Raw genomic sequence first — 12123 nt, forward strand, 5'->3', positions numbered from 1 at the left:
TGCAATGAAGTAAGTTACTTGGATCTGTGCGTTCAGCGGTTCTACCCAAATTTCAACCGTCATAGGTGGGTTCACAGGGTGAAGGTTTAATCAGGTGAATCCAATGAACAAACTGTTTTGTTTCTAGGCTAGATTTGCGTGGTAGCATATTTGTCTCCTTATGTGAAGAGAGTGCATATTACCATCCCATCATCTTCTATACTATATTGAATTACCAATATAATTGTCATCAGCACTTCTGGAAAGTGCTGATGGCCTATTTTGTACTTGTTTGTGTTAATCAATGTTAATTACAAAGCAAGCACAGGGGTTAATGAATTATAATGGGCTTAATTAAGCTTGACAGTAACAGACGGCATAACCTTTATGTTATGACCTGGTTAGAGGAACAGAAAAGGACAAAAATGGGCCAAAGAATCATCACATAGAAATTCATATTTATATACTGGCCATCTACAGAAAGAGAACAGTGTAATGAGTTTATTGGTTTTGCTAAGTGTCAATGTTAACATATGACAATCTGGCACTACTGGAATTACAGACAACTATGAGATCTGCTCTTTACCCTTCAAGGACTTATAATTGGATTGGAAGAGCAACACAGAAAACCAAGGTTGAAAGTTCTCCAGTGAGTAACAAGTGAGTGGTGCTGACCGTGTTACAAAGCATTTGGAAGAGGGAGCAATTGCCCTGAGATGGTGCAGTGGGGGAAGACTGGGGATGGTAAAATTCAAAGGGAGAATTGGACCCAGGAGAGGAGGAGAGGAGATGGCATTTCTGCTCGCGCACAGTATGGCGGTGGGAATGCTGACAGTGTGTTCAGAGAGCATCCATTCTTCCACGAATCGGCTTCATTGACTTAAGTTCCCTGAGGGAGTGGGCGATGGGGAACGTGGTGTCCGCAGTCATGTTGCCTGTCTGAGCCTTGATCTCCTCATGTGTAATGTAAGAAATGAACCTAAAGACTTTCAGCTTCAAACAACAACTCCAAAGGCCCTTGATTAGGGCCCCAGCTCAGAGGTATTTTTTATGTCACTCATATTTCTACATGATTAACAAGGCTCCTGAATGGTCCTATCCATCCAAAACCTTTCTCATTAGATAAGATAGGATGTATTTGGATGCAAGCGATTACACACACATACCCTAAACCAAATGGCTTAACCAGCAACCATTGGTTTAGTGCTAATGAATCTTTTTTTTTTTTTTTTTTTTTTTGCGGTGCATGGGCCTCTCACTGTTGTGGCCTCTCCCGTTGCGGAGCACAGGCTCCGGACACACAGGCTCAGCGGCCATGGCCCACGGGCCCAGCCTCTCCGTGGCATATGGGATCTTCCCGGACCGGGGCACGAACCGGTGTCCCCTGCATCAGCAGGCGGGCTCTCAACCACTGCGCCACCAGGGAAGCCCAGTGCTAATGAATCTTGTCAGCAAGGAAAAAGACCCTTTTCCTCTACCCTCTTAAGCTGATAACCTGGGGTGTGCAAATTAAACTGACAAAATAAAAATTAACAGAAGAAAGGGTTTATATTGTACGCACACGGAGGGCATCACAGAAAAGGAATGAAAACTCCCGAAAGCAGTTAGGGCTGGGGGCTTATTATTTTAACAAAGTGCGATACATCGTGGAGAGGTCACTACACAAAAGAAAAGGGTTCGGGTCTTCTAGTGGTTATAAATTGTGGGAAGATAAATATATGGGGGAAAGGAATGGAAGATAAAGATTTGTTTAGTGAGGGTTTGCTGACTTTCTGTCTCTAGTAATAAGGATTATTCTTCTCTTGGTATGGGGGAGAGGAGAGCATATTGACAAAGGGAAATTTATGGCGAAGGGCAAAGAGCTCTTTCTGTGTTGGTTTCTTTTTAATTGCCTTCAGAGTACAATAATTCTCATGCCACAGTGGCATATTTTGGGGTGGCATATTCTGATCCCCTTCTGCCTACAGGTCAGCTTGGTGGTTCTTCTGGTCTGGACAGGCTCTGTTGTTCTGGGCTGCTCTCATAAGGCTGTGATCAGCTCTTGAATTGGCAGGGGCTGGCTGGTGCAAGGTGGCCCCACTCCCGTGTCTGGTGGTTGGTTGGCTATTGGCTGTGGTACTGGGTTTGACTGGTCATGCCATCATTCAGCAGGCTAGCCTGACCTTGCTTCCATATGACAGCAGCAAGATCCCTGGAGTGAGAGTGAAAGCACGTAAGGCCTTTTGAAGCCTAGGATGGAAGTAACAAAGTTAATTCTGCTGCATTCGATGGGATAAAGCAAGTAACAAGGCTGGCCATATTAAACAGGTGGAGAAACAGCCTCCATCCCTGATGGAAGGTCACTGCAAAGTGCCAAGTACAAGAACAGGTGGGGAGAACGTATCACTATCTTTAAACCTCCAACACTGCTTTAGGTAAAGAGGCTTCCTCACTATTCCTGTGGCAGGACCCTTGCTTTCCCATCTCGGAATACTTGTTCAAGGCATTTCTTTGCCTCAAAAGTCAGCTCCTCATCCATCTTGAGGTTCAAATGCCATCCCTCCTGCAAGGCTTGTCTCCACAACTAATTCATCTGTGAAACTTTTCCCCATCCCTCCAACTAAATGTGGTTTCTCATTCTGAAGAAGTTGAAATGCTTCCACAGACTCGATAAAGTCCATCTATTCTGAACTCTTTGTGACCATAGGTCTAGTTAAAAGCAATTGAAAACAATCCTTCTTCTGTCTTTTGGTATATAAAATGACTGTGATTTAGGGTGATAGCTTCTATTAAATTGAATCTGCTGTGATTTCTTCATTCACTTCTGCTGTAAAAGAAAGTTGCCACTCATAGTTACCTGCCTATAGCTTTGTGGCAAATTACTATGTATGACTTTCATGATTATCTTTATTGTTACTTTGGAGTTCAGGTTTCTCTCTCGGGCTCCAAAGTACACTTTTTCAAGTTACCTTTGTTTTTAATATTTAGTATTTTAGGAGATCCTAAATTTACTTTAAAATTTTATGACTTAGAACGTGAAAATTGTTTTGTGCTTGGATCGGATGTCTATGATTTCTGTCTCTGATGTGATTATGCATTTGTTTGAAAACCAGAATACTTAGTTTATTGGCTCACTGCATACCTCTGAAATTCAACTTCAGTCCTATGACATAAGGTACTCCCACATGAAGATAATAAGTGTACTGTGTGATATAATGCTTGAGGTCAGTACTTGCACGTAGATGGGTTTTTGAGATGTCAGTATATTCTTTGTTCCAATTTAAGTGTGCCAGTCTGCTGTTTATCAAGGTTTTTAAAAAGTCGTACTTGTGAGAGTGCAAATCAGCTTTATTCCTTAGGGGCTGGAGGAAAAATATATAACTGTACATATAGCTGATAGGAATGTGGTATTTTTTTTCCTGATAATGGTATTTCAAGATGATTCAAATATTTCGAGGTGGAGTGAACATTCTATTTCAGTGCTTTCTCACTTTGAAATGAAGGAGCTAAGTCTCAGGGAGTTTAAATTACTCACAACTATTTGGCAGTAATGAGATTGCTAAACATCAGGGAAAAAAATTCAACAATAAATGAGCCCCAGATAAGACCCAAATAAGCTACATCAAAACAAACAAATTTAAACCAACACACACACACACACACACACACACACACACACACACACACAAACGCCTTAATGGTGATGGGATTAATACTCCATTCTCATTTAATACTATTTGGGTTTTAACCTAGATCTCAGAATCTTTTCTTCCTTCCATCACCATTCAATCTTTTTTTGGAAAATAGAAATGCCCTTCATTCACCCAAATGAATGTCCAAATTGTAGGTTCTTAAATGCTCTTGTGCCCTGGACCCTTTTGGTTGTCAGGTGAAAGCAACATTTTCAGAATAACATTATTAAATGCATAAAATAAAATACATGGGTTGGGAAGGAAAATCAATTATAATGAAATACAGTGAGCAAGATATAAGAAAAATAAATTTGTGATAGAGTAACACATGGTTATATTAAATTACAAGATTTAGTGTCAGTCTAATGTCTACCATAATTTCAAAGTAACAATGATTTTTAACAATTTTAGAAAGCTGCAACAATTATAATTTAACAGGAAAATATCTTTAATTTCTAGAGGTGTTAAAATCTCTGGTATTACTAAAGTTAATATATTTTATGTTACAGATGTAATTTTTTTTTTCCTCTCATCCAAGTTCATGGACCTTCTGTCAGATTTGTAACTTTCGCGGCTCCCATGAATACCTGCTCCTTCCTGGTGGGCGCCGCCTGCCACACCCATGTGGGGCCTGCTGCCTTTGACCAATGGGAAATCAGCAAACTGAGCTTCAACAGAGCCACTGGGTGTGCCCTCCTGGAAGGCTTCTTTACCCAACTAAGAAACCCGGTCTAACCTTTTTGAGGATGAGAAAGAGGACGGAGCACAGGCTTCCCAGTAATCCCAATTGAGTCCAACCTCCAGCCCCTAGCCCCGTTAGCCCAGGTTAACTGAACCTCACAGAACCGTGAGAAATAATAAGTGGTCTTTCTTTTAAGCCGCTAAATTTGGGGCTGTTAGGCCGGGATACACAACTGATGTGGACCCCTGAATTTTTCCACTGACCCCTTGGATCCCAGATGGAGACACGTGAGTGTTTTCCACTATCAGTATTTCCACACTCTTTTGAGATCACTAACCCCTCGCTCCCCTACGTGTGGGTCGCAGCCGGCTGCAACCACAATCCCGGGAGTTTGTTGGAAATGCAGCATCTCAGGTTTCACCCCAGAACTGCCCAATCAGAATCTGAAAGTTCACAAGATTCCCCAGGTGATTTGTATAAGCGTTAACGTTTGCAAAGTACTTGGAAGCATGCACATTAACGTTTGAGAAGACTAGCCAACTCTCTACCTTGTAATTAATCTGCCCTTTCAGAGACTTCTTTCACTCTCGGTTAAAAATATTCTCTGGCCAAGTCTCTGTTCCGTCCTGCCCGGCTTGAGTTGCAGACTTACTGCCTCATATTGAAAAGCTCCAGGAGTGGTAGGTGGGACTAAAGTGTCTGCAGGACTGCGATGGTCTGTTTTGTCAAATGGCAAAGTCACGAAGGGACAGAGGGCTCATAGGCAAGTATAGGATGTTGGAAAAATGAATGAATGAATGAATGCTGAAACATTCCAAACTACCAACCAATAAAGCCCCAGACACAGCAAATCGCTTTAATGAGTAAAACTAGAATTCTTCCTACAAAGTTTGTGTAATTTGCTGTCTTTAAGAATTGGGCTGGCTTTGCCAGCTCTGGGGCCCTCTCACGTTCTGTGCGCTGAGGCCCCCGACCCGGATAGGGTGGTCGTGAACAGGGGTGACGGTGGCTCACCGAGATGTCGGGCCACGCCCTCCGGGAAGGGCGCCCGCGGAGTTTGTCCCGGCGCAGCTCCCATATAAGGCGGGGCCCGCCCCTGCCCGGGCAGCCGGGCGTCGCGCAAGCTCCATAACGGCGTCTTGAACCCTCCCGCCGCTACCGCGCATGCCCGGGCCGCTCCGGAATCCGGCGCTCCTGATTTCCCCGTAGCCCGGTGGTCAAATCCGCACCCAGCTCCGCGCCCCCCAAGGGGGAGAAGCCAGGGTTCTCCCGGCTCTAGAAACACGTGGTTGCTGATTTCCGGCCAGCCTCGGGGTTCTAGGGAAGCTGATGCGACGATTCCTTGTCTGAGTGGGTTACATGTTTGCAGACATCATTTCACTTAAAGCATGAACCAACTCCAAGGAGTTGTTCCTGTTTTGTAGATAAAGCAAAAGCCTCAGAGATGCCCAGTAATGCAGACTGGACGCCTCCCAAAGCTAGTGTTGGAGCTGAGGCTCAAACCCAGGAGCCCAGCCTCCACTTCTTGCGGCCTCCATTATAGCTTGGCTTGCTGGGGGAGTAGTCCCTCCGACCCAGTCGGGCCGCCTTCCTTAGAACTAGGGACGCTGCCAGCAGCTCCTGGTTGCCCTTGGGGGCGTGAAATACCGGCGGGGAGAGGGTGAGGGCAGAGCATCCCTTTATGGCCCCGTTAGGAACATGGGGGCGCAGTGGATCTTGAGTATGGGCACTGCCTTCAGTGGGCCTTCCTGCCCCCACCCGAGGTGGGGGGCAGCTGTGGGAACCGAGGCAGGAAGCGTGGGGTACTGGGGTTGGGGTGGGTGGGCTAAGCGGCCCAGAATGGGGCAGCAGGAGGAAGGCAGAGCTGACGCCTTGGTTAATGTGGCCCGCAGTTAACAGGTGGGCCACTGGGTGTGTGTGAAAGAATGCCTGAATGCATTCATGCTTGACGGACTGAATGAATGAATATGCATTTCCCGGGAGAGGGCGGCGGGGACGGGGCCTCCCGACAAGAAACGGGGTCGGACCTCGCTTCTCCCAGAAACCCTAGGCCCGGAGGAGAGGGTCGTCCCCACCCCAAACTCCTTTAAGTTTAAAACTACTAAACTGTAACATAAGTGCGAAAAAAGTCCAATTAAGATCTGATTTCAGCCAATATAGCCATTCTCGCCCACATTTAAAACCTCCAGTACCCTTTTTATTTTCATTTCTCTGTATCCCTGAATTTAGGCGTCCAGAGCACACGCGCTCGGACAGCCTTAGAGTAGCAGAGAGGACCTGAGGAGCTGCCCATTATCAAGCTGTGATAATCTCTGTGCTTCAGTTTCTTGCTCCGTAAATTGCATGAGCTAACACCTGTACAGTGGGGTAAAGCCAGGTCCTTGTTAAGGGCCGAAAAACTGTTTTTGGTAATCTGACCCCAGGATTGGGGTCCTTGCGCTGGCCGTAAATTACTGTGAACTCCTCGTTTTCCTCCTCCTCCCCAGCTTTTAAAGGAATGAGGTTGGGCTTTAAGCTTCCCTGAAATGACTCCATCCCCGTTCCCAGGCCACTTGATCTGCCTAGATTTGTCGACCTCAGGCGGCGGCGCCCAGGCATCCTGTCCCCGCCCCTCCGTGCTCCAGGCCCCGCCCAGGCAACCCGGCCCCGCCCCTCCGCGCCTCCCGGGCGCCGCCAAAGCCCGGGGCGCGGATCACGCGGGCAGGAGCCGCTCTGGGCATGCTCAGTGGCAGGGCAGGTGGGGCCGCCGCGGGCCGCCGGGTCCGGCCGGGAGCGGAGGGGCGGGGGCAGAGGGGGAAGTGGGCGGGAGCCACGGGCGAAGTGTCGAGAGCCGCCGGCAGCTGCGGGACGCTGGACAGGTGGGAACCCGCGTGGTCCGGGCCGCGATGAGCAATGGCATCGGTCAAGGTGGCCGTGAGGGTCCGGCCCATGAATCGCAGGTGAGTAGGAGGGCGGGGCGCAGGCGGGCCCCTGAGGCGTCCCCACCCGGAGGAAGTTGGTCTCCAGCTCCCCTCTAAGGCCAGCCTGGACTTAAGTGTCAAGAGCCGGTCTCCGGCCCACTGGGCCCTGGCTGTGGCCTCTGGGGGCCTGGACCACTTGAAGCTTTGCTGTTCCTTTCACACTGCCCTGGAGGGGCCCTGGGGGGTAGAGAGTTCACGAGGCCACGGAGGAGATTCCTGTTAACTCTTCCAGGTCCCATTAATTTGAAGAAGTTTGCTTCTTCTCTCTTTAAAAAGCATCAAGGGAACAGTTTCACGAGGGTGTAAATCCATGAGCGTGGTCATGAGGGCACCAGAGCTGTTAGGAGAAGTCCCCCCAGTTATGCCAACTCAGAAGTTCTCTAATTGTTATCAGTGTTACTTTTTTCAACTCTTAAGAAGTGATTTCAGTTCCCTGAACTTGAACCCTAACTTCTAATCAGTAGTTTAGCAGTTCTTAACTTAAGGTTAAAGAGTGGATGGCTAAACTTTAAAAACTTTTGTTTCCTGGAAAAAAAAAATCAAGGACACTTAAGTACACGTGTTTGAAATATGCTGTTGTTAACAGCTGGGGGGGAATTATAAACACATTTAGAATTTAATCTTGTATGTTTCTACGAAGTAATGCTTTTCAGAATGATTTGACTTTGCGTTCACTGAGGAATAGTTTGCTTTTCGGTGACTACTTTAATCAGTTTTTACAAGAGTTAGCTTTTTAAATTGGTTTAAAGAACTTTAAAGAATGAAGTAGATCTAAATGGGATGTGTCCTTCCCAATTGATAGGAGCAGTTCACACAAGGCCATTTGTTTTTATTGGCTTCTCAGACAAGTTGGACAGTTGACTTACCATATGGCCTTTGCTACTTTCTTTGTATCAACTTTGGAGGTCATCAGAAGATCATAAAATCAAGAGATTGCCGGAGCCTTCTTTGGCTCATCTGAATCTGTTTTTCTGTTGGCAGATAGGGAATCATTATTCTGGTTTATAACTATTGGAGACCAGTGCTTTTGTGATTGTTAAGTTATCTCTAAAGCTTTTTAGGGAAGGAGTTTGACTTTTTTGTAAGTCCTAAGAAAATACGTAGGTTTCTATGTATATTCAGTCCTACAAGACAAATGGACCCCAGAGTCATTTAGATGTTTTTGAAAGATTGTTCTTTATTTTGGATTTACATGTATATCGAAGTTCCTTTCCTTCTTTGAAATAAAGAAGTGTTGGAGCGCATGCTACGAGATTGTATTGAGTAGCTTTAGAAAGCAATTAAGTGCCGCCTACCAAATGCACGGGCATTGTGCTGGGTGCTGTCTGTGGGACAAGGTAAGTGAGGTCTGCTGAGTGTCTTTCTGGTGAGGGAGGGACTGCAGACTAGTGGGACTCTCATAAAACCCTGGGTGGGTTGGGAGGGATGCTACTGGTGCGTGCCTTGACAGTGGAGGCCTGAAGCCCAGGTATGTGGAGAGAAGACAGGAAACATGTCCAAAAGCCTCGTGCTTTGGGCAGATAGATGGACGTGATGATGTCTGTGCTCTCAGCAGAGAACTCTTGTGGTGGCATCTGGATTAGGGCAAGAGGTAAGGAAGCAGTAGTCTGGCCATAGGTGGAGATGGGAAGCCTGGAAAGATCCACGGAGGCAGTCTGCTGGCAGAATTGACGGGATTTGGCAGTTCATTGGGTGAGAAGGAGGGGAAAGGGGAAGAACACAGAGTCATTAACTGAGGTTTGATGCTCAGGGAGGTAGAAGAGGTTTGGGGAAGGTGGACGGTCAGGGGGGTGCGTTCTCTCTTGGGTTTGAAAGTTATAGGAGATGCAGTAAGTGTCAAGTACAAGGACAGCATCTAGCACAGGATGAGTGCTGTCCCAGGTGTTGACCCTGTTCACTGTCCGACGTGTGGGAAGGACATCCGTCTCTCTGCTGGTGTTCAGTAGACTGTAAGAAACATGGGTCTCAGGTGATCTGAGGATTGACATTTGGAAATCTTTTGCACGTGGATGACGGTTTAAGAATGTTACAGTGAGGAGGAAATTTCTCAGCAGGAGAAAATCTTACTTTTATGTATAAAGCACAGATATTCAGTAGATTTTAAAAAAAGAAAATGTTTACAGTGAGAAGAAAAGGGATTCAGGGATTGGACACTGGGATATGCTTCTCTGTAGGATTCCAGGGAGAAGATTGGCTTGCAGCTCATGGAGGAGAACCAGCAGAGCAAATGGTCATGGCGGAAAAGGAGAAAGGTCTCCCGAAGGAGGTGGTGGTGGTTATTGTCAGATGTTGCCAAGATGGTGCTCTGAGGATGCTAGTAAGATGAGGTCCTCGGTCTTGGAGACAAGAGCATTGATAGCCTTCCAAAGAGCAGTTTCATGGGGAGACAGTGATCTGGAAGTTGGGAGTGAAATAGAAAGACATATACAATTGGCCAACCAAAAGTACTTGTCCTAACTCATAAGGAAAGGCTTCCAAGTTATAATGGCCGTAAGAAACCATTTTTCACTAGTGAGATTGGTGAATATTAACTGAACATTGAGTGTTGGTGATGGAGTCATAAAGGATCAAGACCTCTGAGACTTCCATGCTGGGAAATTTGACAGTAGCTGTCCAGATTAGAGGTTTATAAAACCCTTTGGTTGAGGAATTTCATTGCTAAGATTTTATTTTATGGATTATATTCCTACCTACGAAGAAGTATGTGTAAGGATGTTTCTGCATCATCATTGGAACAACAACAAAAAAATCATAAATGATCTAAATGTACAGTGATGGAGGATTTGTTAAATTATTGCCTATTCATTTGGTAGAATGCTGTGTAGTGCTTAAAAAAGAATGTGTTGATCTTAAGAGTTCCAAGATAGGGGATTAAGTGAGAAAAGCAAGATATCCACATACACACTCACTACAGTAGAGTTGTGTGAATGTGTGTGTTCAAAAATATGTACATAGAGGCACACACAGGGCCATACCTGTATGGAGTGATTCATAAGAAGCCTGGCAGTGGTAACTCTGGGGAGGAGAGCTGATGAAGAGTGTCAGGTGAAGATAGATGGCTTCTTTTTTGGTTTTTTTCCCTTTACTGTTTGAGTTTTTACTTTGCTCATTGGTGGTGTTATAATTAATAATTGAAAACTTGTGTATGTAATTTTAAAAAGTTATCTAAAAAGTCACTGGCACTGGAGAAAGAATTTTCAGCTGGTTGTCTGGGAGGATTGAAGGAAGTTGTTAAAAATATTTTCCCCCAGTTTGATTGAGATGTAATTGACGCATCGCTCTGTGTGTCAGGTGTAGAGCAGAAGGACTTGACTTGTATATGTTGTGAAATGATTACCACGATAAGGTTAGTTAACATCCATCATCTCATGTAGTTTTCCAAAAAAAAAAGGAAAAGAAAAAAATGGTTTTTTCCCCTGTGATGAGAACTCTTGGGATTTACTTTCTTAACAGCTTTCGAATATACTATCCAATGGTGTTAACTATAGTCATCATGTTGTACATGATGACTTATTTATTTTATAGCTGGAAGTTTGTACCTTTTGGCCCCCTTCATCCAATTCCCCCATTCCCTACCCCCTGTCTTGGGTAACCAGAAATCTGTTTTCTTTTTCTAAGTTATTTTTTTGTTTATTTTGTTTTTTGTTGCTTCTTTTTTTTAAGATTCAACATATAAAGGCGATCTATACAGTATTTCTCTTTCTCTGACTTCTTTCACTTAGCATAATACCCTTAAGATTCATCCTTGCTGTTGCAAATGGCAGGATTTCCTTTTTCATTGCTGAATAATATTCATATATTCATATATATATATATATATATATATATACACACACACACATGTGTATATGTCACGTCTTCTTTATCCATTCATCTGTCGATGGACAGTTGTTTCCATGTCTTGGCTATTGTAAATAAGAGTACAGGCGCTGAAGGCAAAGAGGAAGCAACCAGCCCGAAGGAAAGGCCTGGAGTGATAGGGAGGTGAGGTTGGCCGTTGCAGCCAGGCTGTTGAAGGATGGGGCAGTGTGGTGAAATACTGACTCTGAGGAGGAGCCTGTTGCGGTCACCAGTCCTCCTTGCAAGAAACACCCAGTGCTTGATTAAGGACAAGATGTGATGAATTTGTTTTTACTACTGTCCGAGAGGAGGAAATTTCTCCCTCTACCGCTCTCTTGAGTTCTTGTGGCTAGACTAATAATAAAATTGACCCAAGATTTAACAGGAGAAAAAGAAACAAATTTGTAAGGAATTGACAGGACAAAGAAACTTAGGTTTTGTGTGCCCAATTATTGAAGAGCCTAAACAGAGTTTGGGCTTGGGGTAGTAAGTTAAAGAAATAACAAGGCTCCAGATTCCCTATTTTTGACTGTAAGGGTGTCCTTCTACCTCCACATGTGAAGGGAGTGTGCCCTTCACATGGGAGATTGATTCTCCTGCTCTCAGGGAAACAGAAAGGAGGGTGAGAGTGACCCTGTTGGATTGGCCGTTTCTTAAGAAACTTTAATTTAAAACAATTAATATGCCGTGAAGGTGCATTTTGGGGTAGCCCATCCTGAACCTTAACACTGCCTTATGGCTTTTTTCTTTTTTTCTTTCCTTTTTTTTTTTTTTTTGCGGTACGCGGGCCTCTCACTGTTGTGGCCTCTCCCGTTGCGGAGCACAGGCTCTGGATGTGCAGGCCCAGCGGCCATGGCTCACAGGCCTAGCCGCTCTGCGGCATGTGGGATCTTCCCGGACCAGGGATCGGACCCGTGTCCCCTGCATTGGCAGGCGGATTCTTAACCACTGCGCCACCAGGGAAGCCCCAAGATTGGCGGTTATTATTACT

At 45.3% G+C, this 12123-nt stretch overlaps 1 protein-coding gene across 4 annotated transcripts in view; it reads left to right on the plus strand.

Annotated features, from left to right (window-relative positions):
* The first annotated feature begins 7130 nt into the window (after positions 1-7130).
* Positions 7131-12123, plus strand: part of LOC137207503 (kinesin-like protein KIF16B) — a 278846-nt gene continuing 273853 nt past the window's right edge. For all 4 annotated transcript variants that reach the window (XM_067707442.1, XM_067707444.1, XM_067707443.1 and 1 more), the window contains exon 1: positions 7131-7271. In XM_067707442.1, the coding sequence (XP_067563543.1) occupies positions 7225-7271 (47 nt within the window). In that variant the 5' untranslated portion in view covers positions 7131-7224. The remainder of the gene's footprint in view (positions 7272-12123) is intronic.

The sequence above is a fragment of the Pseudorca crassidens genome, chromosome 15, assembly GCF_039906515.1.
Source record: "Pseudorca crassidens isolate mPseCra1 chromosome 15, mPseCra1.hap1, whole genome shotgun sequence".
In the NCBI taxonomy this organism is placed as follows: Eukaryota; Metazoa; Chordata; class Mammalia; order Artiodactyla; family Delphinidae; genus Pseudorca; species Pseudorca crassidens.